Consider the following 23,963-nt stretch of genomic DNA (forward strand, 5'->3'; position numbering starts at 1 on the left):
GGAAGAAGATCCTTGAGAAAAGAGAGAACAACTACGGCCAGAGTCACGAATAAGAGGAATGCAAAGAGCTACAAAAAACGAGGTACTTATTGGGTATCTCATGGGCGAAACATTGCCATCTATTGTCATCGTATTTGTTTGTTCTTCCCCGGCTTGAACCATTCCCAAATGGCGGCGATACAAACGATAAGAGATAGTAGATATTGCAGCTGTCTAATCCGACTTCGTTGGTGCGCTATCGTTTATTTATTTATTCAACGCTGCGCATCGATGATTGGAATCTGGAATGTTGGCTTTTCATCAAACGAAAACACCTCTTTAATTATGGCATTTATCAATTTGCGGGGGCCTGGCCCCCCACCAACCACCCACCACGGATGGGGATTAGTTTTTAGTTTTGCAATCAGTTTGCGGCAGATGCGGATTCCATTCGAAAGCTTTCGCGAGAGCTTTGCTTTAATGCTTTGTTCCGACAATCAATTGTATTTATACACGATTTTCCATTCGCTTATCGACGGCACTGTGCGCCATGAGGCGTGTGGGGCTGTGCTGTGCACCAAATGTGCACGAAATGTATGCGGGGGCTTCGCCCCTCGGCTGGCCACTTTCCCCGACTGAAAAACCAATGTGCTCCCTCACCAGCGATGCGTCATGTTCATGCCCTACAATAATTTGAAACTTTTCCCCGCCGCTCACTTCTTTTCAATGTCGCCAATTTTTTTGACTCGTAAATATCGTTCTTTTCGGGGAGAGGAGGCACAGTCTACACCAGCAGACTGGCACTTGAACCAGCTCGAAAGAGGATCTCTTCGAATCTGAGATAAAACGTTGATTATTGATTGCCATTTCTGTCTGAATCATCCTTAAAGTTGAGTATTTTCAACACCACCTCTCTCCTGGACTCTTCCTGGACCGGAACACACAAAATATAAACTTTTGATGGTCCTTTTGGGTCCTAATGTTAGGACCCGCCATAGAACAGCTTTTTGGTCGCTCATGCAACATCTTGGTATTGTATAGCCTTTGGTGCTAGCCAGCTCCAGCATCACATATACACATGCACACGCACACACACACGAGTGCAATTGTAGATAAAAGTAAGAAAATACATACGTACACATGCATGGTGACCGTCGTGTGTGTAAGCATTTAAATTAGTTGGTCCATCCGTCGAAAGGAAAACACGAATACAATTACAGTTACAAGCTGGGAGTCGCCACCGAGTTGCACCGCAAAGCAGAGGAACGGAGACAGAGCGAGAGAGTGACCAAGAGAGAGCGAGAGCGGAGCGATAAGTGCCAACACCCAGTGCTGGATCTCAAGCGAACAAATAAACAATAAACAAAAGGCGCGAGGGGCACGGGCACTGCTGCGGGCACGGGCACGGGTACGGGTGCAGTGAAAGTAACAGTAAACGTAATCGCAACAAGCTGTAATTTGGCTTCCATTCATTGCATTTAACACGGAAAACGCACGCACGCACCCACAGACAGGTGACAGGGGCAACAACAAGCAGATAGCAACACACTCTTCCTCCTCCTCCGCAACGCAACCATGGGCAACTGTCTAACCACACAGAAGGGGGAGACGGACAAAGTAAATGTCGATCGCATCAAGCTGGAGGATCCCGGCACGGCGATTGGCGTGGTGGGTGTACCGCAGATAGCCATGCCCATCGGCCAGCCGCCGGAGCAGGTGCGTCCCGTGCCGCAGATACCCGAGAGCGATCCTGCGAATGCGAATGCCAAGATATTTGTCGCCCTCTACGACTACGATGCCCGCACCGACGAGGATCTGAGCTTCCGCAAGGGAGAGCACTTGGAGATACTGAATGACACACAGGTGAGTGACTCAATCGTTCGTATACTCCTATGTAGATGTTTTTGTATGGCTGTACGGTATATATGTGTTGGTATGGGTGTTTGTGTTTAGTGCAAAAGAGTAGCTGATAAAATGTGTGTATTTCTGATAACGGTAGTTGTTGTGATACCACCCCCTACTCGAATCGGACATGGGCATATGCATTCATCGAGGGGCACAAACCAATTAAGGTTGGGATGTGTTATTAATGAAATAGAATCATCTGATGGAAGAAGATCCTTGAGAAAAGAGAGAACAACTACGGCCAGAGTCACGAATAAGAGGAATGCAAAGAGCTACAAAAACCGAGGTACTTATTGGGTATCTCATGGGCGAAACATTGCCATCTATTGTCATCGTATTTGTTTGTTCTTCCCCGGCTTGAACCATTCCCAAATGGCGGCGATACAAACGATAAGAGATAGTAGATATTGCAGCTGTCTAATCCGACTTCGTTGGTGCGCTATCGTTTATTTATTTATTCAACGCTGCGCATCGATGATTGGAATCTGGAATGTTGGCTTTTCATCAAACGAAAACACCTCTTTAATTATGGCATTTATCAATTTGCGGGGGCCTGGCCCCCCACCAACCACCCACCACGGATGGGGATTAGTTTTTAGTTTTGCAATCAGTTTGCGGCAGATGCGGATTCCATTCGAAAGCTTTCGCGAGAGCTTTGCTTTAATGCTTTGTTCCGACAATCAATTGTATTTATACACGATTTTCCATTCGCTTATCGACGGCACTGTGCGCCATGAGTCGTGTGGGGCTGTGCTGTGCACCAAATGTGCACGAAATGTATGCGGGGGCTTCGCCCCTCGGCTGGCCACTTTCCCCGACTGAAAAACCAATGTGCTCCCTCACCAGCGATGCGTCATGTTCATGCCCTACAATAATTTGAAACTTTTCCCCGCCGCTTACTTCTTTTCAATATCGTTCTTTTCGGGGAGAGGAGGCACAGTCTACACCAGCAGACTGGCACTTGAACCAGCTCGAAAGAGGATCTCTTCGAATCTGAGATAAAACGTTGATTATTGATTGCCATTTCTGTCTGAATCATCCTTAAAGTTGAGTATTTTCAACACCACCTCTCTCCTGGACTCTTCCTGGACCGGAACACACAAAATATAAACTTTTGATGGTCTTTCACATGGTTTTCTTACACTAAGTTCATCTCCAGCGGATGTAGGGAACAAAAGTAACAGCGCCGGAAAGGGTATTTGTTCTTATTGGATAACTAGCTATGACAATTAGTAAACGAATGACAGTACCAAGTTATATTTTTCTTTAAAGATTATTTATGTATTTCTTGATTACTTTTTCACTGCAACACCGGTACCACGTACATTCGATTCGAGATCAGAAAGGAAAGAGGAAGTGGACACTTCAAGTGTGACCAGACTAACTTTACATAATAATACTTAGAATATCGATAGTATTATTTAATAGTATTTAATGTTATTATTTGAATGTGGGAATAGGCGTATTCCAACACGCCCCCCTCAAAAATAACATTAATCATCAAAATCATAAAAATAAAAAAAAATGTTTTCATCATTAAATCAAAAAGGTAACATTCAATTGTTATTCTAATGTGGTTGGTGTGCATTCTGGGAAGTGTTATGTGATCTAGCATTTGCTCTAAGGATACGGGGAAAACCCAGAAAAACCCGATCAGATCACTTTAAAATTAGATTAACATAAAATTAAATTACTTTAACAATTCATTGGTTCTTTTGGTTCAAACCAAAAAAAAAAAATAAACAAAAAAAAATTAAATATGAATTAATGTAATAAATTTGTTAATAAAGCATAATGTTCATGTTTTCCTAAAATTGGAATCATTCTTCTTGTAGTAGTCCTAAATTGTTCCGCAGTTCCGCAAATCTTCCAGCAGGTAGTGGCTTCGTGAAGATGTCAGCAAGTTGGCTGTCTGTATTAATATACTCAAGAGAAATCTCATTAGTTTCTATCTGTTCTCTTGAAAAATGATATTTTATATCAATATGCTTTGCTCTTTTATGACATGAGGGATTATTTGCAATGCTAATACAGCCTTGGTTGTCTTCATAAATTTTAATGGGTCTGTCGAGTTTAAGATTAATACTATTTAGAAGAGACTTTAGCCATAAAGCTTGGACTAGGCACGCCGTTGAATGCGTTGTGGGTGACAAGCGAATGATAAAATTAAGCGAGAACGGCGAGAGCAAGGCGAGGACAACGATCCCGCGATCTAGACGAACAATTCTGATACGGCTTTCGGAACTTTCGATTGCAGCTGCGAGACGAGCGAATGTTGTAATTGTTTCCTTTGTAGATTGCGATTAGTTTAATTGTTCACAGAAGAATTAACATAACACACAGGCCCCACGTTGGGCGCCAAAATGTTTGTACACGGAGCGTTTTCCGCATTAATGTTAATTCAAAGTCTATACAACAAAGAGAAAAGTCGATCGATCCAGTTGAGTATTAGGGAATAACTATTTAATACAAATCTTAGTGCTTGAGTACTGGGCATAAGAGAGAGAATGCATTGTTTAATTTTGTACAATTATGGTGAGAGTGTTCGGGCCAGCCGCTGAAGAATAACCGTAACTTTAACATTATTATTGTATGAGCAGAGAGAGCCGCCTATGTTGTAAAACGTTGACGTTCTGCAGAGCTGCTGCGCTCTCCCGCTAAAGGGGCTCTCTGCCGCCGCCACTTCGGCAACTACTTTGATCTGCTGCCGCCACTTCGGCAATCACTTTGATCTAACGGCGTCGTCTATAGTTTAGTTCTATGCTAACCCCTCTGCGCATTGGTTGCATATCGATCTCGCATAAAGTTTATCTGGCAATAGCAAGCAATCGGCTTCCGCTAAGCCACCAAGATTAAATACGAATTATAAAGTTTAACCCGAAATCTCTTTTCATTTTTGAAACACATAGGTGCCAAAAAAAGCTTCGCATCTCCAACAGAGAGTAAATACAAAAAGTGAGCGTAGCTCTCTATTTTACGAGGGTCATTTGAAAACTTGTTCCTTAAAGGAGTTTGACCGAACAACCGCTTAATTGCGTTGAAATTATTTTGTTTATTTGCGCTAAAGCGGCCATTGGCGAACGCACAATAGCATTTCCCTGCGGTTTGCACTCGTTGTTGCTGCCCAAAGGAAGTGTCGGCGGAGAGATGCCGGAATGCCATTCTTGTCAAATAAAGGATTCGGCCTGATCATAAATGAATAGTGTATGCATATGTCGGACATTCATAAAAGTGATTCGTACCTGTAGTCGTTGAGCAGCAGCAAGACAGAGGTACAAAAGGCACCTAGAAAGGCACCAGCAAGAAAATGAAGAATGATCCCAGCTGGGTCCCATCAAAAACTCTCTCTGATTCATATCATAACCATGTAATCTTATAATTATAGTTAACTATATTGGCGGGAAAGATGTACAAGAGAGGATACGGAATAGGCCTACATGTACATCTACATTCACAACAAATCCCTATCGCTGCAGTATCATATTGAATTTTCCTATGGCCTCGGCCACGTATTTCTCTTTTTCGACAAGCTCGGATTTGAGGAGCGTGCGAAACTGCTGCATATTGGGCATGGTGCGGCAGTCGCGAACGTTGAGAAGTCCCCGGAAAATGGTCTCCCAGGTCTCACGCTGGAAGTAGCGCGGCAGGGCTGTCTTGGGCATCCAGATGCTGCTCGGCTGCCGCTGGGCCACCTCCATGTAGTGACCAAACAGCAGCACATGCATGACGCCCACGAGACCAAACAAGTCCAGCTGATACGTCCAGGGGCGCTTTGTGCGCATTTCGATGCACTTGAACGATTCATCGTGATGCACATAATTAAACGCCTGATTGGCCGGAAATAGCTTGGTGTCGATGGCCACGCCAAAGTCAATCAGCTGCAGGCTCAGCTCGTTGGGTTGCGCACATAACCTGCAGGGAGCGGAGGAGTAGTAAGTAAGCGGGAAAGCAGTATGCGAGAGTAAGACGCTTACGGTCTCATGACCAGAAAGTTATCCGGCTTGATGTCCGCGTGAATGATGCCCATGGCGTGCAGATGATCCACAATGTCCAGCAGCTGGCAGCTTATGTGCATCACAACATACTCATCGAGGTTCTTGTTGGTGTGCTTCTTAATCTTATTGCACACGTTGATTAGCGAGCCGTAGTCCGAGAACTCCGATATGTAGACACTGGAGTTGTTCCCCACCAAGGCATAATCGATGTGCATGAAGGCTGGGATCTGTAAGAAGTGGTAGGAAATCAGGGAAGGAACTAACAAGGTTTCACCTTCTCCACCACTCACCATTCGATCGCTGGTGAGGCGACTATGGACCTCCAGGCCTATGTAGAACTCCCAGTAGTTTGTGGGTCGCTCCTGCTTCACGGCCACCTTTTTACCCGTCTTGCAGTGCCGTCCGACGAAGACCGAGCCGTAGGCTCCCTTCCCAATGATCTTGTCCACCTCGAATTTCTCGCCGTGCACCTCCAGCTGCGTGCCCGGATGCTGTCGCTTGGCAGTGCCAACCAGCTGGCAATGGGGCAGCTTCTCAATGTACATGGAGAAGTCGATGGAGTCCAGCAGCGAGTTGATCAGATCCACATTGAACGGATTCAAATTGCTGTCGGCCATCGTACTGTTCAGCACTGACTGATCCACGTACGACTTGGGATGGACAAATTCTTTGTTCTTCGGCATCTCAAAATCTGCCTGACCCCAAGAACGGTTCGATTGCTTTGGGGTCGATGGAGTCGTTTTATGGTAGATGCTCATCTCTCCCGCCTCTTCATCTGCATTTGCATCCGCATCCGCTTTAGGCAGTTCGAGCCTGGGCGGAACAGCAACAGGTGGCGGCAACAGCGTCGAGTTCCTGATCATGCTTATGTTGGTGGCAAACATCTCTGTGGCCACATTCAGCTCAAAGAAGTCGCCCGACTGCTTGTCCCCACCGGGTACACTCTTCTTGGGGGATTTCCTAAGGGATTTGGACATAGAATCGCTAAGAAACTTCAGAATAGTAGAGGAGCGATGATTGCTCATAGAAACAGAGGCCGCAGCTGGAACGGGCAGCGGTGGAGCACAGACGCTCAGATCAGCCATCAAGTGGGCAGGATCGTTCTGTGATGGCATCTGCTGCGTCGGGCAGCAGCACTGGAAGGAGCGGCTGGCTCTGGCATGGTCTCATCCAGAAAAATTTCAAACTTCTTTTGCATGGCCGCGGCCTTTGGCTTCGGCTTCGCCATCTCCGTGCAGAGGGACTGTACTGGCACAGGCTGTGTCTCCGCCACAAAGGAGAGGTCTGTCATAAACGAGTCCGCCAGCTTGCTGATGCTGGGAGCGCCTGCCGGTTTGCCACTGGCCATCGCAAAGGAACTCTTGGCATCCGGCGCCACTCGTATGGACTTGCCGAAGAAATCTGGCGTGGTCTGATCGCAGATGCGCTTGGAGCCGGCATTTCCCTGCAACGGATAGCCGATTGTCTTAAACTTTGGCGGCGTTTGCACAAACAGCGCACACAAGTCGTCCTCGTCGTCCAGCGTGGGCAATTGCGGGGCCAGGCTCGAGGCAGCAACCGCCGATCGCTGATGGAGCGAAACTTCCGCTATGACAGTCGGAAGCCTGGGCAGAGTCTCAGTTTTATCCTCCTGGAAGCGGGCAAGCGGCTTCGGTATGGTCTCGGTTTTGTCCTCCTGGAAGCGCAGGGACTTCATCATCGGCACGCTGGGAGCATTGGGTTCCCAGAGTTCGCGACGCGAAAAGTTCCCACCAGACTGACGATCGGGCTCCTCGCCGACTGTGGACAGCTCAGAGGCACCCAAACGCTGCAGGCGCGCTCCTGCTGGAGTGCACTCTTCACTCGCACTCCGGCTGGAGAGCGCCACGGCCGTGTGAGATCCCGGAGAGCTGGATGAGGATGTAATGGTGGACTTGGTCGTCGTGGCCGCCGAGCTGTGGGTGCCGTGTTCCGAGGTCTCCAATATCGTCGAGAGTTGCTTGCGCAGATTCGGCGAGCGGGTCTCCCCTGGGGACTCGACTGCCGCAGCTGCCGGAGAAACAGCTTCCTCAGGATCCGGAGGCAGCTCCTTGAGGATGGTGCCAAACTGTCGCGCCGGTGCCTGCTTTTGGGAGCCCTTGGGCGTGCTCACCGCCTGGTTCTTGATGAACATGTTGAACATTTGTGTAGAGCAGGTCTCGTCCGCATCGAAAAAGGCACTTTTGGGGGGTTTTAAGTTCGAAGGCAGGATCGGATCTTCTGAATCTTGGTATATCTCGATCTTGCGCAGCGGTGGGGCAGGCATCGCAAAGTTATCTTTATCTTCCTTGGGGACGGGAGTTGGATCCGAATCTTCAAAGATTTCCACTATCGGCACTATTTTCGGCTGCGGTACAACTAGAGGAGGAGAAGGCACTGAAGCTATAGCTGCAGCTGTCTCCTGTTCGACGGCATCATCCTCCTGGACCATGGACACACGTGGCGGCATCATGGATTTCCTGGACGAACCCTGCTGGGCCGGAGGGAAGAAGCTCTTGCGACGCGGCATCTTATTGCCGGGCAGGCATACAGTCTCCTCCATGTCAAAGCTGCCGTGCACCGTAACATTCCGCTTCTCCAGCCACTTGGCCGCCAGGAGCTCCTCCGCCTGGTACTCCTGCTGCTCTTCGTCGTTGTAGAGCTTGTCAAACACGACCTGCAGACCCGGAACAGGGGGCGGCTTGTAGTACTTGTCCAACTCGTCCAGCGGCTGCGGCTTGGAGACACTAGAAAAATTTGGATAGCGACGCACACCCTTCAAGGTGTTGCCCGTGCCCCACCACTCATCGTTGCGCAGCACGAATGCGTGCTGGGGATCTCGACGCTTCAGGAAGCAATAGGCGCGGTACTCCTCTGGGGAGAACTCCAGGTTGGGGCGCGGGTACAGCATGCACTTCTGGTAGCACGGCAGGCCGTTTGTGTTGGGCTCATCCTCAATGGTTACTGGCGTTATCCAGGCCTCCTGCGGCTTATTTTTCGCCACAAAGTTGGGCGGAAACTCGTAGTTGGTGATGGGCGGCAGCTTTTGTTCATCCACGTGTATGTCGAAGGCCAGGTCTGGAGCGGCATTGCAGCCGAAGATCTTGCCAGGCTTGTGAGGCTTGGCGTGGGCCTTGTTCCAAGCCACCGGCTCCTTAAGATTATCCTGACCACGGGCCGCGTCGATGATCGAACGTAAGCTGGACTTCACTTCCGGCTCGACTGGTGGCGGGACATTGAAATCGGTGTTCTCATCGTTGAAGACCTCCACATTGCGAAGGGCATTGCGCATGAGGCTTGTGCTGGGAGCATCCGCTTGTGGGAGAACAATTGCAGTCAGACATTCCTGTAGAAGGCACCTCCACTCACCTGCACCACGCCCGGCATCTGGCTCTTGACCGCTGCACCAGTGCGTACACTGCCCACTGTGATGGTGTTGCTGCTTCTCTTCCGTTGACCATGCAGCGACTGCAGCGCCAGACGACGCTTATTCAGCTCTTGGGTCACAGCATTGGCCTCATCATCGGAATAGAGCATGCGCTGAGCAACCGCGTAGTTGAAATGCTGATGGGCCTCCTTCAACTCTTCCAGCGGTTCGGCCCGGCAGGAGAGGCCCAGGCGGAAGATCTCGTCGGCCTTGCGCATGTTGCCGCTCAGGTCGTAGCTGTATGCCCAGGCAATGTACAAGTCCGCCAGCATTGTGCCGATTCCGCTGTTGTACAGCTGCTGGTAGCACTCGATCTGATCCTCCTGCTTCTCCATCTGAAGCCCAACAAAGAATTACTCCATGAACTGGCAAAAACTTGGCCAAACTTACGAATTTGATGAAGAGCTTGATGAGCCGCCTGTCCTGTCTGTAGCGCTCGTCCTGCTCGAATTTGGCCAGGCATTGGTAGAGGGCCGTCTGCAGGCCAGAACCGGTGCCGCCCGCCGGATAGCTCTGCTCAATCCAGCAGATGTACGTATACCACGGCTCCAGCGGATCACTGCCAGTGTATGTGTGCACGTCCTTCTCCATTTGCTTGCGCTGCGCCAGCAGCTCCTGGCTTTGTGTGGGGTCCTGGGCGAGGGACGCCTGCAGCAAGCTCACATTGCGACCGCTGGCCAAAGGCTGGATGTTTTCCTTTGCGGTGTCAAAGTCCATCTTAGTTTTTCATTCGAAAACAAATCTAATAAAACAAGAAAAAAATGGAACGACCGACACAACTGTAAATGAAATATACGCGCCGAAATAAATGCTAGGGATGGCAAAAAACATGAACTATCTATCGATATTTTCGGTTAAAGCCCGGTATTCCGTTCGAAATAAAAAAATTCAAGAAAAACGAATGCATAAAGAGAAAATAAAACAATGGAACAGACAGACAGACACAACTGTAAATGAAATATATGCGCCGAAATAAATGGTAGGGCTGGTAAAAACATGAACTGTCGATAGTAGATTCGATATTGTACAAAAATACTGTTCCCGGTATTCCTTTTGAAACAAAAAATAAAAGAAAAACGAATGCATTTAGAGCAAATAAATGACACTCAATTTATGAGGAGCTATTTTTACGTCAATGAAGCAATAAAGCTCCTCCATTCCCCTATCGACTAAACGGAGCGATAATCTAAAATACCTCTCCGCATAACGGTGAAATTCATTTGAAAGTAAAGCGGCAGAGATTTGGAACCAGATTTAGAAGATTCAGGAAGAGTTCCGATTGAGTCAAGTTTTTGACGGCCTAAACGATGAGCCTTAAAACCGTTTGGCGATATATCAGCTTATTTTATTTGTCAAATATTAATGTAATATTTAAAATCTAATACTCCGAACCCCTGTTGACTGCGTTTGGTATCATGTATTCTTAGAAGCCGCTGCCGAAGCTGCCCCAGGTGCTGCAATCGCTGCCGCCGGCTTCGGATCCGCCGCCAAAGGTACTGCCACCAAATGTGCTTCCCCCTTCACTGAAATAGTCTCCGCCTCCATTACCATCGTTACTGCCATCAAAGCTGCCTCCTCCTCTATCTCCTCCCCAACTTCCCCAGCCTCCTCTGCCACGATAGCCTCCGCCGCCTCTATAGCCTCCACGGCCACGATAGCCTGCTCCACCTCTAAAGCCTCCTCTTGGGCCATTTCCAAAGCCTCCACCGTCTCCACCAAAGCCGCCACCTCTACGGGGCCCGAATTCTCGCTTGACATAGCCGCCTCCGAAATTATTGGAAAAGTTGCCGCCGCGTCCACCGCCTGGCCCTCAACTGGAGCAACTGCTTCGAAGCGTCCTCTCTTTGCCGGTCCACCACCTCCAACGCCAAAGGCGGCTTGACGCGACTGATGCGGCAAGATCCCCTCACGTCGCAGCCCAAAGTCTCCAGACGTCTGCACACAAATATCCCTGACCACGTCGACCAGCTTGGCGTAGGGCTCCTCCAGCTGGAGCACAGTGTCCGGCTTGTCGCAGGCAATCGTGATGAGATCCTCCAAAGCGGGCTTCAGGGCCCCAATCATGGCAGCATGCTCCGGTTCCATCTCAAAGCTAAGCCAGTTGTCCACGCGTATCAAGTTATTGGCGGCAAGATCGATTTTGCGCGAGCCAAAGAGCATCACCTGGAGGGGCGCGACCATCGACAGCTGCTTGCAGGAGACGGCGCGAGTGCGGATCTTCTCGCCGAAGACGAAGAACGGGTAGAGGAAGGGCCAGCGCCGTGTCGAGTATCGGATCTTCCACATTGGCATTCACCTGGTGCGGGATCATGCACTCCTCCGGAAAGCCGGCCTGCTGGAGCAGGTCGAGCAGCTGCTGCTTGGCATCGAACATCACGTTCATGGTGGACAGCTGCAGAACCTTCCATTCGCAGAAGCGGCTCTCCTGCTCGCCCTTGTGCTTCTTGTGCCCTTCTGCCACATCTGGGAGGCCACATGATCGGAGCACTTGCGCCCGCTCAGGGCCTTCTGGTGGTTGGCCAGACGACGCTGCCCAATGTCCAGGGCAAACACCTCCGAGAAGGTGCTCGAGTAGGAGGCCATGCTGGCGACCAGATCGGCGCATCCAAATACCGCGCCCAACACCATCATCTTGCCGAGGCGCGGCTCGACCGGAAGGCGCGCCAGGAGGCGGCCCAGCGGCGTCAGCGCATCGTTGGCATCCAGACAACGCATCTCGCGCAGCAGCACCTCCGCCTCAATCACGGCGTCCACTGGCGGCGGCTCCAGGGCCTTGGACAGAAAGTGATGGATGGCCCCAAGGCGCAGCAGCTTGATCGTCAGAGCCATCTCATGGAGTGGCGTGCGGAACATCTCCGGCGTGAGGTTCTCCTCGAGGACTTCGAAACGGGCCCGAGGGCACAGAGTGAAGCAGAAGCCGGGGCGCACTCTTCCCGCCCGTCCCTTGCGCTGCTCCAGATTGGTTTTGCTGGCCCACACCGTGGCGTAGCTGGTGAGGTTGTTGTGCGAGGTAAATAGCTCCATGCGCGCCTTGCAGATGTCGATCACGAACACGATGTCGTCGATGGTGATCGATGTCTCCGCAATGTTGGTGGACAGAATGATCTTGGTGAAGCCTTCGTGCACCGGCTCGAACACCTTGCGCTGGTCGTCGCATGGGATCTGCGAGTGGCATGGCAGGATGCGGTACTTCGGGGAACTAAAGTGGTTCGAGGTCTGCAGGAACTTCATCAGGGCGAATATAAGGTTCCATCCGGGCAGGAAGACGAGAATGGCGCCAGGTATGTTCTTGGACTTGATGTGCAACAGAAGCGATTCGATCAGCTCGAAGCTGACGTCCGACTCGGAGAGCATGCCCATGGAGGTGCGCGTCTGCTGCGAGTACTTGTCCTCGCAGATTTTGTTGCAGTTCGTCTCCCCATTCTCCTTGTGCTCGCTGAGCAGCAGTCGCTCCTCGTCGTCGGCCTCCTTGCGCTTGCGACGCGACTCCAATGAGAGTACAAAGACCGTCATCTGGAGCACGTCTTCCAGGAAGAACTGCTGCACGGGGAAGGCACTGCCCGGAACCTCCAACACGGGAAAATTCCCAAAGTACTTTGAGAACAGCGTGGTGTCAATTGGCCGAATTGTAGCAAGGTAATAATTAGTGAGGCATTCAACTAGTATTTAAAATAGCATACAGCGCGCATTGGTATTTACCGCACCATCGATACACTCGGTGGGAAATACCAATAGTGAGATATCGGATAAGAAACATCGAGAAGAGAGTGAGGGCACTTTGTAAATGGCGATTGTGAGAGACGGACGCGCAGCTAATAAAAAAGAGTTACATTAAATCACCGGGTTTGTGTTTTTATACCTATACCGTTCACTCACGCACCGATATTGGTCACTACAATTCCCGGGTTAGACGGCCTACAATCTCCAATAGTGGCCGACATAAGGATGACTAGTGCGGTAAAAAAAAACCATTTGAATAAAGGATTTACACACAGCATCTGGGTACGCACCATGCAATTCGGGATAGGTGGCCACCATGTCCCGCAATATGACCAACAGGAAATCACTATTCACGTCTCGCTCGTGTATCTCGCTCATCTCTCATCCGCGAGACGCCGCGCAAGCCCGCCTCCAGCTTGCGCAGGAGCACGCACACGGTGCAGAAGAGGATGGCGCCGTAGGGTCGGGGAAAAGCGGACTCAAAGCGTACCGAATAGCCGACAGCGTCGCCGAGCTCCTCGCAGCGCTCGCGGGCGACCCGCTCAGCCACCGAAATCGCCGAGATGCGACGCGGCTGGGTTACGTAGATATTGGCGTAGCCGCCTTGCCCGGATGAGATGTAGTCGTCGAGGATGTATTGGGCTATCTGGGTGGTCTTGCCGCAGCCGGTGTTGCCCCGTCTGATCACCACGGGGTTGTCGTTGATGGCGCTCAGTATCTCCGAGCGCATGGCCGCGATGGGCAGCTTGTCGCGAAAGTCGAGAAACTGCTGGTACTCGCTATCGTTGTGGCGTCAATCCAGGATGCTCCGCTCGAAGTCAAGGGAGAGGTCGTCGATGGAGGCGGTGGCCAACTCGCCCTCGTCAATATTGCAGGCATGCCATGTGTTCCAGTTGGGCATGGGCGGTGCCCACGGAATCACAGCGCATTCCTGACGCTTCTCGCCCTCATGCTGCGAGTCCAGAATGTTGCTTTGGACCTGTACAGACGCAGAGTCAGATTTTCCTCACATCATTTCAGGGACTACTTACAATCAGGGGAATGGGTGCACCATCTGGCTCCACTTTGATATTGCGTGGATTAACCACGGGCAGATCCAGCATCTTGATCCATTGTCTATGTCGTTCACCAGCTCTGGCGCCAGCCTGACTGGGTAAGGCTTCAGCTTCTTCTTCTTGAGCGTTCCGCTGAAGGCCTCGATGACCTTCAGATGGAAGAGCTGGCGCACCAGGGACAAGGCGCACGACTTGCTGGCCGACTTCTTGTTGGAGCCCGTCTCCCTGGCCGTCACCTTGCGCTTCAGGGCCGTCACGAAAATCGACAGCTCGGCCATAAAGCTCCTAAAGTGAGGCAAGCAAAGGAGTTAGGAGGAACCCTATTCTTTTATAGACATGGCCAGGCGACTGGTCACTTACCGGCAGGGTTGATCACAATAAAACCAGCTGTGCGCTACCTCAGAGCTTCAGAGCGATGTGGTACTCAATGAAGGCCGAAACCCATGCCCAAGATTGCGTTGCGATTTGCGTTCCATCTACGCCTTGCACGCGGGTCCGTGGCACTTACAGACCTCATGCAAGGCTGCCCAGAACGCAGTTGATTAGTGTAACGTACCACGTCGCTCTGCCGGCTCGGCTCCTCACGAATTGCGCACAGTGTTTCAGGACTACTGGCTGCGTTCCAGTCTAGGAAAAGAAATAAATTCCAAATCCAGAACGCAACTTTAAAAAAAAACACAAAAAAACAAAAAAAAAAAAACGCACAACGGCAAACAGAAAATACTTGCAGTGGTGCTGTGCACATACCTAGCATGGTCTGGACCCACTGGTGTGTACTTGTAGTCGTCGCGAATATTATTTGCCTGCTTGTACATGTTCAGGCGATCCTTGGCGTTCTCGATGGTCCAGTTGCCATGGATGGCGGCATTCACGTCGATGGACTCTGCCTCGTTCATGTCTTTCTGTTCCTGCACATGGTCAATGATGTTGAAGCGATCGAGAGCGCCGCCACCGCCGCCGCCAGTGTGACTCAGCGGTCGGTAAGCTTCACCCAGGTCCTGTGGCCCCGATTCGTTGGCGAAAACGCGATGCCCGCTTCGGCATGCGACGGAGTTCGTCCCGGGGCCGGAGGACCCCCATCCCCTGGCACATCAGTGGCATTTAGTTTGCCAGTGCGCACCAGATAATTGACGAAATCACGACAGGCGTTCTTCTCGGCGTCCTTCTTATTGGTTGAATTTCCCACGCCGATATAGGGAGTCTGCTCGACACGCACTTCGCACAGAAAACGCTGGCGATTCTTCGGCCCTGCAAAAATCAATTGCAATGCAAAATCAGGACCGAGGGACACCAGATTCAGAAGCCGGGTGTATTCTCTTCACTTACCCGTTTGGCGCACTTCCAGCTTTGGTTCTGTGCGAGTTTTCGCACAAAACTGGAAAAGAAAAGACTTGATATACATCTTTTTTTCCAATAACTGTTTTTGCTTATTTATTTGTTGGTTTTTTTTTTAGCAAATTTTCTTTTTATGCCGGGATAAGCTTTAGGGCTGCAAACAGTGTGACCGCGGACATATCAATAAAATATACCGAAAATTCGTCACATATTTCAATTTATTTATTTACATTGTAAATACACATTTGCTACATATTAACTACACTTTTGTGTATTTTTGTAGGCATGGATCTATATTTTCCGCCATATATACCTCCAGTCGTTGAACTGTTTAAATAGAAGGGGCTTATTTGGGTTAAGTTCGTTTTTGTCACCGGTAAATTTTTAAAGTGAGTCGGTATATTTCGGTACATTTTTGATGTGTATTTGTTCGATAGGTCCGCGGTCACATTGCTGCAAAATCTCAATTTTTACAACAATGCGATGAAAAAGAGGCCAATAATTAAGTTAAAAAGTGAACGCGAATGCTCAAAAATCTAAAAAAAATAGTGCGTGAATGTGTTCCAATAGTTAATCTGTGTTTTATACTTGTTTCCAATGCGTCAGCGACGTCACAATGCGTTGTGTTGAGTGCTAGCAAAGACTATACAATACCAAGATGTTGCATGAGGAACAAATGCTTTTTCTATTTTCGTTTGACGCTTCATGGTACGGGCGCGCGGGCCTAGTACTTTAATTCTCTTTTACGCTACCTTCGCCTCCGAAATGCTACTCGGCTTCGTCAATGCCTCGGTCAGCGTCGAGTCGGTGTGAAAGCATGTCAGTGCTGCGTGCCGAAACCGTAGGGCAGCGTGGTCGCTGATGTCTTTGGCACGGCACAGTGGGGACTCAGCCGAAATAGTCAAACAATTGTATGAGTGTATTAATGTACGCATCTAATAGAGAATTTTCCAATCGAATTTTCAAGATAGTTTTAGTTTAGGAGATATAAGCACTCAAAGTTTAACAGTGTACAAATATTTATTGAACTCATATTCACTAACTAATTTATCAAGCTGAGACGGCCAAAGGTCCCACTGTCCCGCTCCAAAGACATCGGCGATCCGCGACCCCCTCTTCGACGGTGCTGAGGCTCGAGAGTCCAGAATTATTTCGTTGCTGGTGAAGGCATTGCCGAACAGACGAAACCGATAGGCAGCGGGTTCGCGGTAGAGACGAAGTACATGCGAAAAGGGAATTGAAACTCCGCGCGCTCCCTCGTGCCTTTTGGGTCCTAATGTTAGGACCCGCCATAGAACAGCTTTTTGGTCGCTCATGCAACATCTTGGTATTGTATAGTCTTTGGTGCTAGCCAGCTCCAGCATCACATATACACATGCACACGCACACACACACGAGTGCAATTGTAGATAAAAGTAAGAAAATACATAGGTACACATGCATGGTGACCGTCGTGTGTGTAAGCATTTAAATTCACCGTTGCCTCCACTTCAGTGGCCTCCACCAACGGCTACTCGCCACACATCGAAGAACTGGACTTCAAGAACGACATCCGTCGAAAGGAAAACACGAATAAAATTACAGTTACAAGTTGGGAGTCGCCACCGAGTTGCACCGCAAAGCAGAGGAACGGAGACAGAGCGAGAGAGTGACCAAGAGAGAGCGAGAGCGGAGCGATAAGTGCCAACACCCAGTGCTGGGGCTCAAGCGAACAAATAAACAATAAACAAAAGGCGCGAGGGGCACGGGCACTGCTGCGGGCACGGGCACGGGTACGGGTGCAGTGAAAGTAACAGTAAACGTAATCGCAACAAGCTGTAATTTGGCTTCCATTCATTGCATTTAACACGGAAAACGCACGCACGCACCCACAGACAGGGGACAGGGGCAACAACAAGCAGATAGCAACACACTCTTCCTCCTCCTCCGCAACGCAACCATGGGCAACTGTCTAACCACACAGAAGGGGGAGACGGACAAAGTAAATGTCGATCGCATCAAGCTGGAGGATCCCGGCACGGCGATTGGCGTGGTGGGTGTACCGCAGATAGCCATGCCCATCGGCCAGCCGCCGGAGCAGGTGCGTCCCGTGCCGCAGATACCCGAGAGCGATCCTGCGAATGCGAATGCCAAGGTATTTGTCGCCCTCTACGACTACGATGCCCGCACCGACGAGGATCTGAGCTTCCGCAAGGGAGAGCACTTGGAGATACTGAATGACACACAGGTGAGTGACTCAATCGTTCGTATACTCCTATGTAGATGTTTTTGTATGGCTGTACGGTATATATGTGTTGGTATGGGTGTTTGTGTTTAGTGCAAAAGAGTAGCTGATAAAATGTGTGTATTTCTGATAACGGTAGTTGTTGTGATACCACCCCCTACTCGAATCGGACATGGGCATATGCATTCATCGAGGGGCACAAACCAATTAAGGTTGGGATGTGTTATTAATGAAATAGAATCATCTGATGGAAGAAGATCCTTGAGAAAAGAGAGAACAACTACGGCCAGAGTCACGAATAAGAGGAATGCAAAGAGCTACAAAAACCGAGGTACTTATTGGGTATCTCATGGGCGAAACATTGCCATCTATTGTCATCGTATTTGTTTGTTCTTCCCCGGCTTGAACCATTCCCAAATGGCGGCGATACAAACGATAAGAGATAGTAGATATTGCAGCTGTCTAATCCGACTTCGTTGGTGCGCTATCGTTTATTTATTTATTCAACGCTGCGCATCGATGATTGGAATCTGGAATGTTGGCTTTTCATCAAACGAAAACACCTCTTTAATTATGGCATTTATCAATTTGCGGGGGCCTGGCCCCCCACCAACCACCCACCACGGATGGGGATTAGTTTTTAGTTTTGCAATCAGTTTGCGGCAGATGCGGATTCCATTCGAAAGCTTTCGCGAGAGCTTTGCTTTAATGCTTTGTTCCGACAATCAATTGTATTTATACACGATTTTCCATTCGCTTATCGACGGCACTGTGCGCCATGAGTCGTGTGGGGCTGTGCTGTGCACCAAATGTGCACGAAATGTATGCGGGGGCTTCGCCCCTCGGCTGGCCACTTTCCCCGACTGAAAAACCAATGTGCTCCCTCACCAGCGATGCGTCATGTTCATGCCCTACAATAATTTGAAACTTTTCCCCGCCGCTCACTTCTTTTCAATATCGTTCTTTTCGGGGAGAGGAGGCACAGTCTACACCAGCAGACTGGCACTTGAACCAGCTCGAAAGAGGATCTCTTCGAATCTGAGATAAAACGTTGATTATTGATTGCCATTTCTGTCTGAATCATCCTTAAAGTTGAGTATTTTCAACACCACCTCTCTCCTGGACTCTTCCTGGACCGGAACACACAAAATATAAACTTTTGATGGTCTTTCACATGGTTTTCTTACACTATGTTCATCTCCAGCGGATGTAGGGAACAAAAGTAACAGCGCCGGAAAGGGTATTTGTTCTTATTGGATAACTAGCTATGACAATTAGTAAACGAATGACAGTACCAAGTTATATTTTTCTTTAAAGATTATTTATGTATTTCTTGATTACTTTTTCACTGCAACACCGGTACCACGTACATTCGATTCGAGATCAGAAAGGAAAGAGGAAGTGGACACTTCAAGTGTGACCAGACTAACTTTACATAATAATACTTAGAATATCGATAGTATTATTTAATAGTATTTAATGTTATTATTTGAATGTGGGAATAGGCGTATTCCAACACGCCCCCCTCAAAAATAACATTAATCATCAAAATCATAAAAATAAAAAAAATGTTTTCATCATTAAATCAAAAAGGTAACATTCAATTGTTATTCTAATGTGGTTGGTGTGCATTCTGGGAAGTGTTATGTGATCTAGCATTTGCTCTAAGGATACGGGGAAAACCCAGAAAAACCCGATCAGATCACTTTAAAATTAGATTAACATAAAATTAAATTACTTTAACAATTCATTGGTTCTTTTGGTTCAAATAAAAAAAAAAAATAAACAAAAAAAAATTAAATATGAATTAATGTAATAAATTTGTTAATAAAGCATAATGTTCATGTTTTCCTAAAATTGGAATCATTCTTCTTGTAGTAGTCCTAAATTGTTCCGCAGTTCCGCAAATCTTCCAGCAGGTAGTGGCTTCGTGAAGATGTCAGCAAGTTGGTTGTCTGTATTAATATACTCAAGAGAAATCTCATTAGTTTCTATCTGTTCTCTTGAAAAATGATATTTTATATCAATATGCTTTGCTCTTTTATGACATGAGGGATTATTTGCAATACTAATACAGCCTTGGTTGTCTTCATAAATTTTAATGGGTCTGTCGAGTTTAAGATTAATACTATTTAGAAGAGACTTTAGCCATAAAGCTTCTCTTACAGCTTCAAATAGGGCCATATATTCAGCTTCAGTTGATGAAGCTGCCACTGAATTCTGTCTTTTTGTATTCCAACAAATTAAATTGGAATCGAACATTTTAAACAAATAACCCGTTGTACTTTTTCTATCAATCTCATTACTACCCCAATCGGAGTCTACATAGCCAACTAATGTATTTTCAAATGATGTATTCTTTTTTAATATAAGCTTCATATCAATAGTTCCCTTTAAATATCTAATAACCCTTTTTAAACATTGCATAACTCAGCATTGTTCTTGCTACTATATCTACTCAAGATATTTACAGCGGCAGCTAAATCTGGTCGTGTACACAGCATTATGTACATTAAACAGCCAATAAGGTTACGACATGGAGCATTGCAGTCTTCATCTGAGTTAAGTAACTCATAATTTAGTTTATTTAGTAATGGAGTACTGACTAAATTGCAACTATCCATGTTAAATTTATTTAAAATTCTTTTCACATATGCAGCTTGACTCAAATATATTTTGTCTTCAAACATTTCTCCTCTGATACCGATAAAATGTTTTATCTCATTTAAGTCAGTCATTCTAAATCTTTCGCTTAAATACTTTTTGAAATTATTCATTCTATCCATATCCCTTGTCGCTATTACTACATCATCAACATATAATAATACATATATGTTTTTCTTTATGTCACCTCTATCAAGAATATATATGCAACGATCCACGGGAGAGTTTACAAAATCGAATTCTTTCAATGCTTGCTCAAATACTTGAAACCAGCATCTAGCTGCTTGTTTGAGCCCATAAATGGCTTTGTTCAGTTTGCATACATGCCCAGCACCGCATGATACGCCCTGAGGAGGCCGCATATATATCTCCTCACTTAATGTACCATTGAGGAAAGCTGTTTTAACATCCATCTGATGGACTTTCAAATTAAACTGGACTGCCAATGATAGTACAAACCTAAAACTGGCAATTCTAGCAACGGGAGCAAATTTTTCTTCATAGTCTACTTGGTACTTTTGAGTAAATCCTCTTGCAACCAGTCTAGCTTTGTATTTTATTGGGACTCCTAGTTCATTATATTTAATGGAAAATACCCATCTACTGTCTACAATATTTTTGTTTTCTGGCTTCTTTATAATTGTCCAGGTGTTATTAATTTCATGGGCATTTAAATCTGTATTTATTGCCTCCTCCCAATCAGATTTATCATTCCTAAAATTTATTTCATCAAAAGAATTTGGAACTTCATCAAACATTATATGGGCATTTAATATAAATTTGTTAAAGCTTTTATCATGTTATTTATAAGACACCTTCGGCTTAGACTTTAACCTCTCACTTTTTCTATAATTATATTAGTATCCTTATTTTCTTCACGACAATTATCTGGCTGATCAGCTTTTTCACAATCCTTACTCTCATTCGGGATATATAATTCCTTACTATCATTCAGGAAATCAGTTTTTCTTTTCCTGCTTTCATTCGGAAAATTCAGCTTTTCGCATTCCTTACTTTCATTCAGGATTTCACATTCCGTACTTTCATTCGGGAAATTAAACTGATCACATTCCTTACTCTCATTCAGGATTCCACATTCCGTACTATCATTCGGGAAATTAAGCTGATCAGATTCCTTACTCTCATTCAGGAATTCTTGTTGACTTCTTTCCTTACTCTCTTTCGGGAAATCTGTTTCAAATTTTACTTCTCTAGAATAAAGCATATTAGTCTCGTCTACGACAACATCTCTTGCAACAATAACTTTTCCTTTAATGACATCCCACAATTTGAGTCCATTTTGTTCATACCCTATCAAGATAGCTTAGAATGATTTTTCATCAAATTTACCTTTTTTAATTTTGTTGTGCAGATACACGGTTGAACCGAACACTCTTAAAAAAGCTCCGAAACACCATTCAACTGAGGTGTATGTGGCACTGTCAAATGATAACTTATTCCTTTATTAACGCAGAACTCACGCATTTCATTCGACAGGTATTCTCTACCGTTGTCAATGTACAAATTGACAATCTTGAAATTAAAATGAGCCTCGCTCTTTGCTACAAAATCTTTAAATACATTGAATACATCTGATTTATATTTTAACAAATAGGTTACACAATAATGTGTAAATTGATCTATGAAGGGCCACATACATCTGAATGTATTACAAACAAGGGTCGTTTTATATAACTTTTATCTTTAGATTGCTTAAATGGCAACCTAGCCTGTTTCCCATTTAAACATGACTCACAAACTTCATCTGATATTTTTAAAGTAACAAGAAGATTACTGTCATTAAATAAATTATTATTCTTTATTTCAAGCAATTTTGCATTGCTTATATGCCCCAACCTCTCATGCCATAATCGATAATTATTTTTGTTCCTAGCATCTACACTGTATGCTTGGAATTTGACTACAGGTATATCCAACATACCTGTATATTTAACAACAATTACTCCATTTTTTGATATGGAGACACCACCACAGTCAAACTTAATTGACATCCCTGCCTGTTGCAGACGCTTGACAGACATGAGGTTTCCTGCTGCCTCCTTGCAGTAGAGCACATCCTCCAGTGTGATATTGTGTCCATTGTGCAGCCGCACAATTCCACGCTTAGTGGCATATAAAAACTCGCCTTCTTTTGCCACAGCGATTTTAATTGGCTTCACTTGAGAGTTTGAGTTTACGTGAGAGTTTACGTGCAGCTAATTGCGACGCAAGGCTTCTACGCTCATATATGGCGTCTAAATTCTTCAGGATATCACGTGCCGAAATGTCGCCTGCCGCGAAGTTTAGAAATGCGTCGCCTAAATATTGAATTAAAATGCTCTTCGCACATCGCTCTGCCTTTTTCCAATTATAATCTACTTCGTTAGGCATTATGTTATCGACTACTTGGAGCACCTCTAATTCAGCAAACAAAGCTCTGATTCTAAATTTCCATATAGAATATTTCTCGCCACAAAAAGGCTTAATATGTTGCTTATTTCTTTCCATTTTCTATGTACATATGTATATATTATACACACACACACTACAAAGAAAAAAAACTACACAAGAACGCACGCGGAACTAATTTCACAACTATTTGTTATTAATTTAATTTATTTAAATTGGCGTGGACTGGGCCCATAACCTATTGGATAACTAGCTATGACAATTAGTAAACGAATGACAGTACCAAGTTATATTTTTCTTTAAAGATTATTTATGTATTTCTTGATTACTTTTTCACTGCAACACCGGTACCACGTACATTCGATTCGAGATCAGAAAGGAAAGAGGAAGTGGACACTTCAAGTGTGACCAGACTAACTTTACATAATAATACTTAATATATCGATAGTATTATTTAATAGTATTTAATGTTATTATTTGAATGTGGGAATAGGCGTATTCCAACAGTTCTTTACAGTAGTCGCAGCTTATTTTGAGTTCAGCTGGAGCTCGTTCTCCGTCCTCGACGACTAATTAACTCAACTGCAACTCCACTTGAGACCGGACGGAGGAACAGACCCAGTCCCAGACACAGACAACCCTGTTGGCATTGGGTAAACAAACAAAAGTAAGATAGTTGGAATTTTTGATCGTATTCTATGATTAGCCCGCGGAGGTCGCCGCCCCACGCCAGCCCACCCCACCCATTCGTTTGAGAGGCGTTTCTATTGTGACATAAGTGGCAGCAGAAGCGGCTGACCAGAAATATTCATGTCGTGAATATTTAAAGACTTTACGTCAACATAGCCATGACCACCTTACTACACTCGCCGGCGGAGGATCCCGGCGCTAAATGCATGACGTCCGCCTCTGGCCGCTGGCCAAGAGTTGCACACCGTCCCCACCCCTCCGCTCCTCGGCCAATGGAAGTGCCAGAATCCGTGTGATTATCTCATAAAAGTTCTGTAATTTCGTAGATCGAATCAACATCATCGGCGTGGTGTATGGCAGTTCCATGGCAGCCGCTTCCGGTGGCTCAACTGCGGCATCGTTTAATTAAAGTACCCCGCACCACGCACCGCGCACCTCCACAGACACCACACTTTCAACGCAGAGACAGCGACAGCGACAGCGACAGCACACAAAAAATATGTACAGAATGTTGTCTCGTATTGTATACACATATGTATATGAAAACGCTGGCCGGCTGGCTT

At 46.7% G+C, this 23,963-nt stretch overlaps 2 protein-coding genes, 1 long non-coding RNA gene and 1 pseudogene across 4 annotated transcripts in view; 1 reads left to right on the forward strand and 3 right to left on the reverse strand.

The window, feature by feature from the left end:
- Positions 1-5,235: 5,235 nt before the first annotated feature.
- LOC108159176 lies at positions 5,236-10,123 on the reverse strand. The gene is given in 6 exon segments (XM_017292221.2): positions 5,236-5,796; positions 5,859-6,106; positions 6,170-6,963; positions 6,966-9,192; positions 9,246-9,638; positions 9,694-10,123. Coding segments are annotated over 6 exon segments (4,437 nt in total). The 5' UTR covers positions 10,021-10,123; the 3' UTR covers positions 5,236-5,348.
- A 503-nt stretch (positions 10,124-10,626) lies between these two features.
- LOC117193276 lies at positions 10,627-15,511 on the reverse strand (annotated as a pseudogene).
- A 1,240-nt stretch (positions 15,512-16,751) lies between these two features.
- LOC108159227 (tyrosine-protein kinase Src42A) overlaps positions 16,752-23,963 on the forward strand; it is a 61,368-nt gene continuing 54,156 nt past the window's right edge. The window contains exons 1-2 of one of the 2 annotated variants that reach the window (XM_033398017.1): positions 16,752-16,828; positions 16,908-17,640. In XM_033398017.1, the coding sequence (XP_033253908.1) occupies positions 17,353-17,640 (288 nt within the window). In that variant the 5' untranslated portion in view covers positions 16,752-16,828; positions 16,908-17,352. Of the gene's footprint in view, positions 16,829-16,860; positions 17,641-23,963 lie in introns of those variants that run through there. The other variant, XM_017292331.2, reaches the window with a different exon arrangement.
- LOC117193277 lies at positions 18,074-23,231 on the reverse strand. Its single transcript, XR_004474558.1, has 2 exons — positions 22,244-23,231; positions 18,074-19,592 (listed from the first exon to the last, which is right to left on the reverse strand). It is a non-coding gene; the product is annotated as an uncharacterized LOC117193277 (long non-coding RNA).

The sequence above is a fragment of the Drosophila miranda genome (genome assembly GCF_003369915.1).
Source record: "Drosophila miranda strain MSH22 chromosome Y unlocalized genomic scaffold, D.miranda_PacBio2.1 Contig_Y2_pilon, whole genome shotgun sequence".
NCBI classification, from domain to species: Eukaryota; Metazoa; Arthropoda; class Insecta; order Diptera; family Drosophilidae; genus Drosophila; species Drosophila miranda.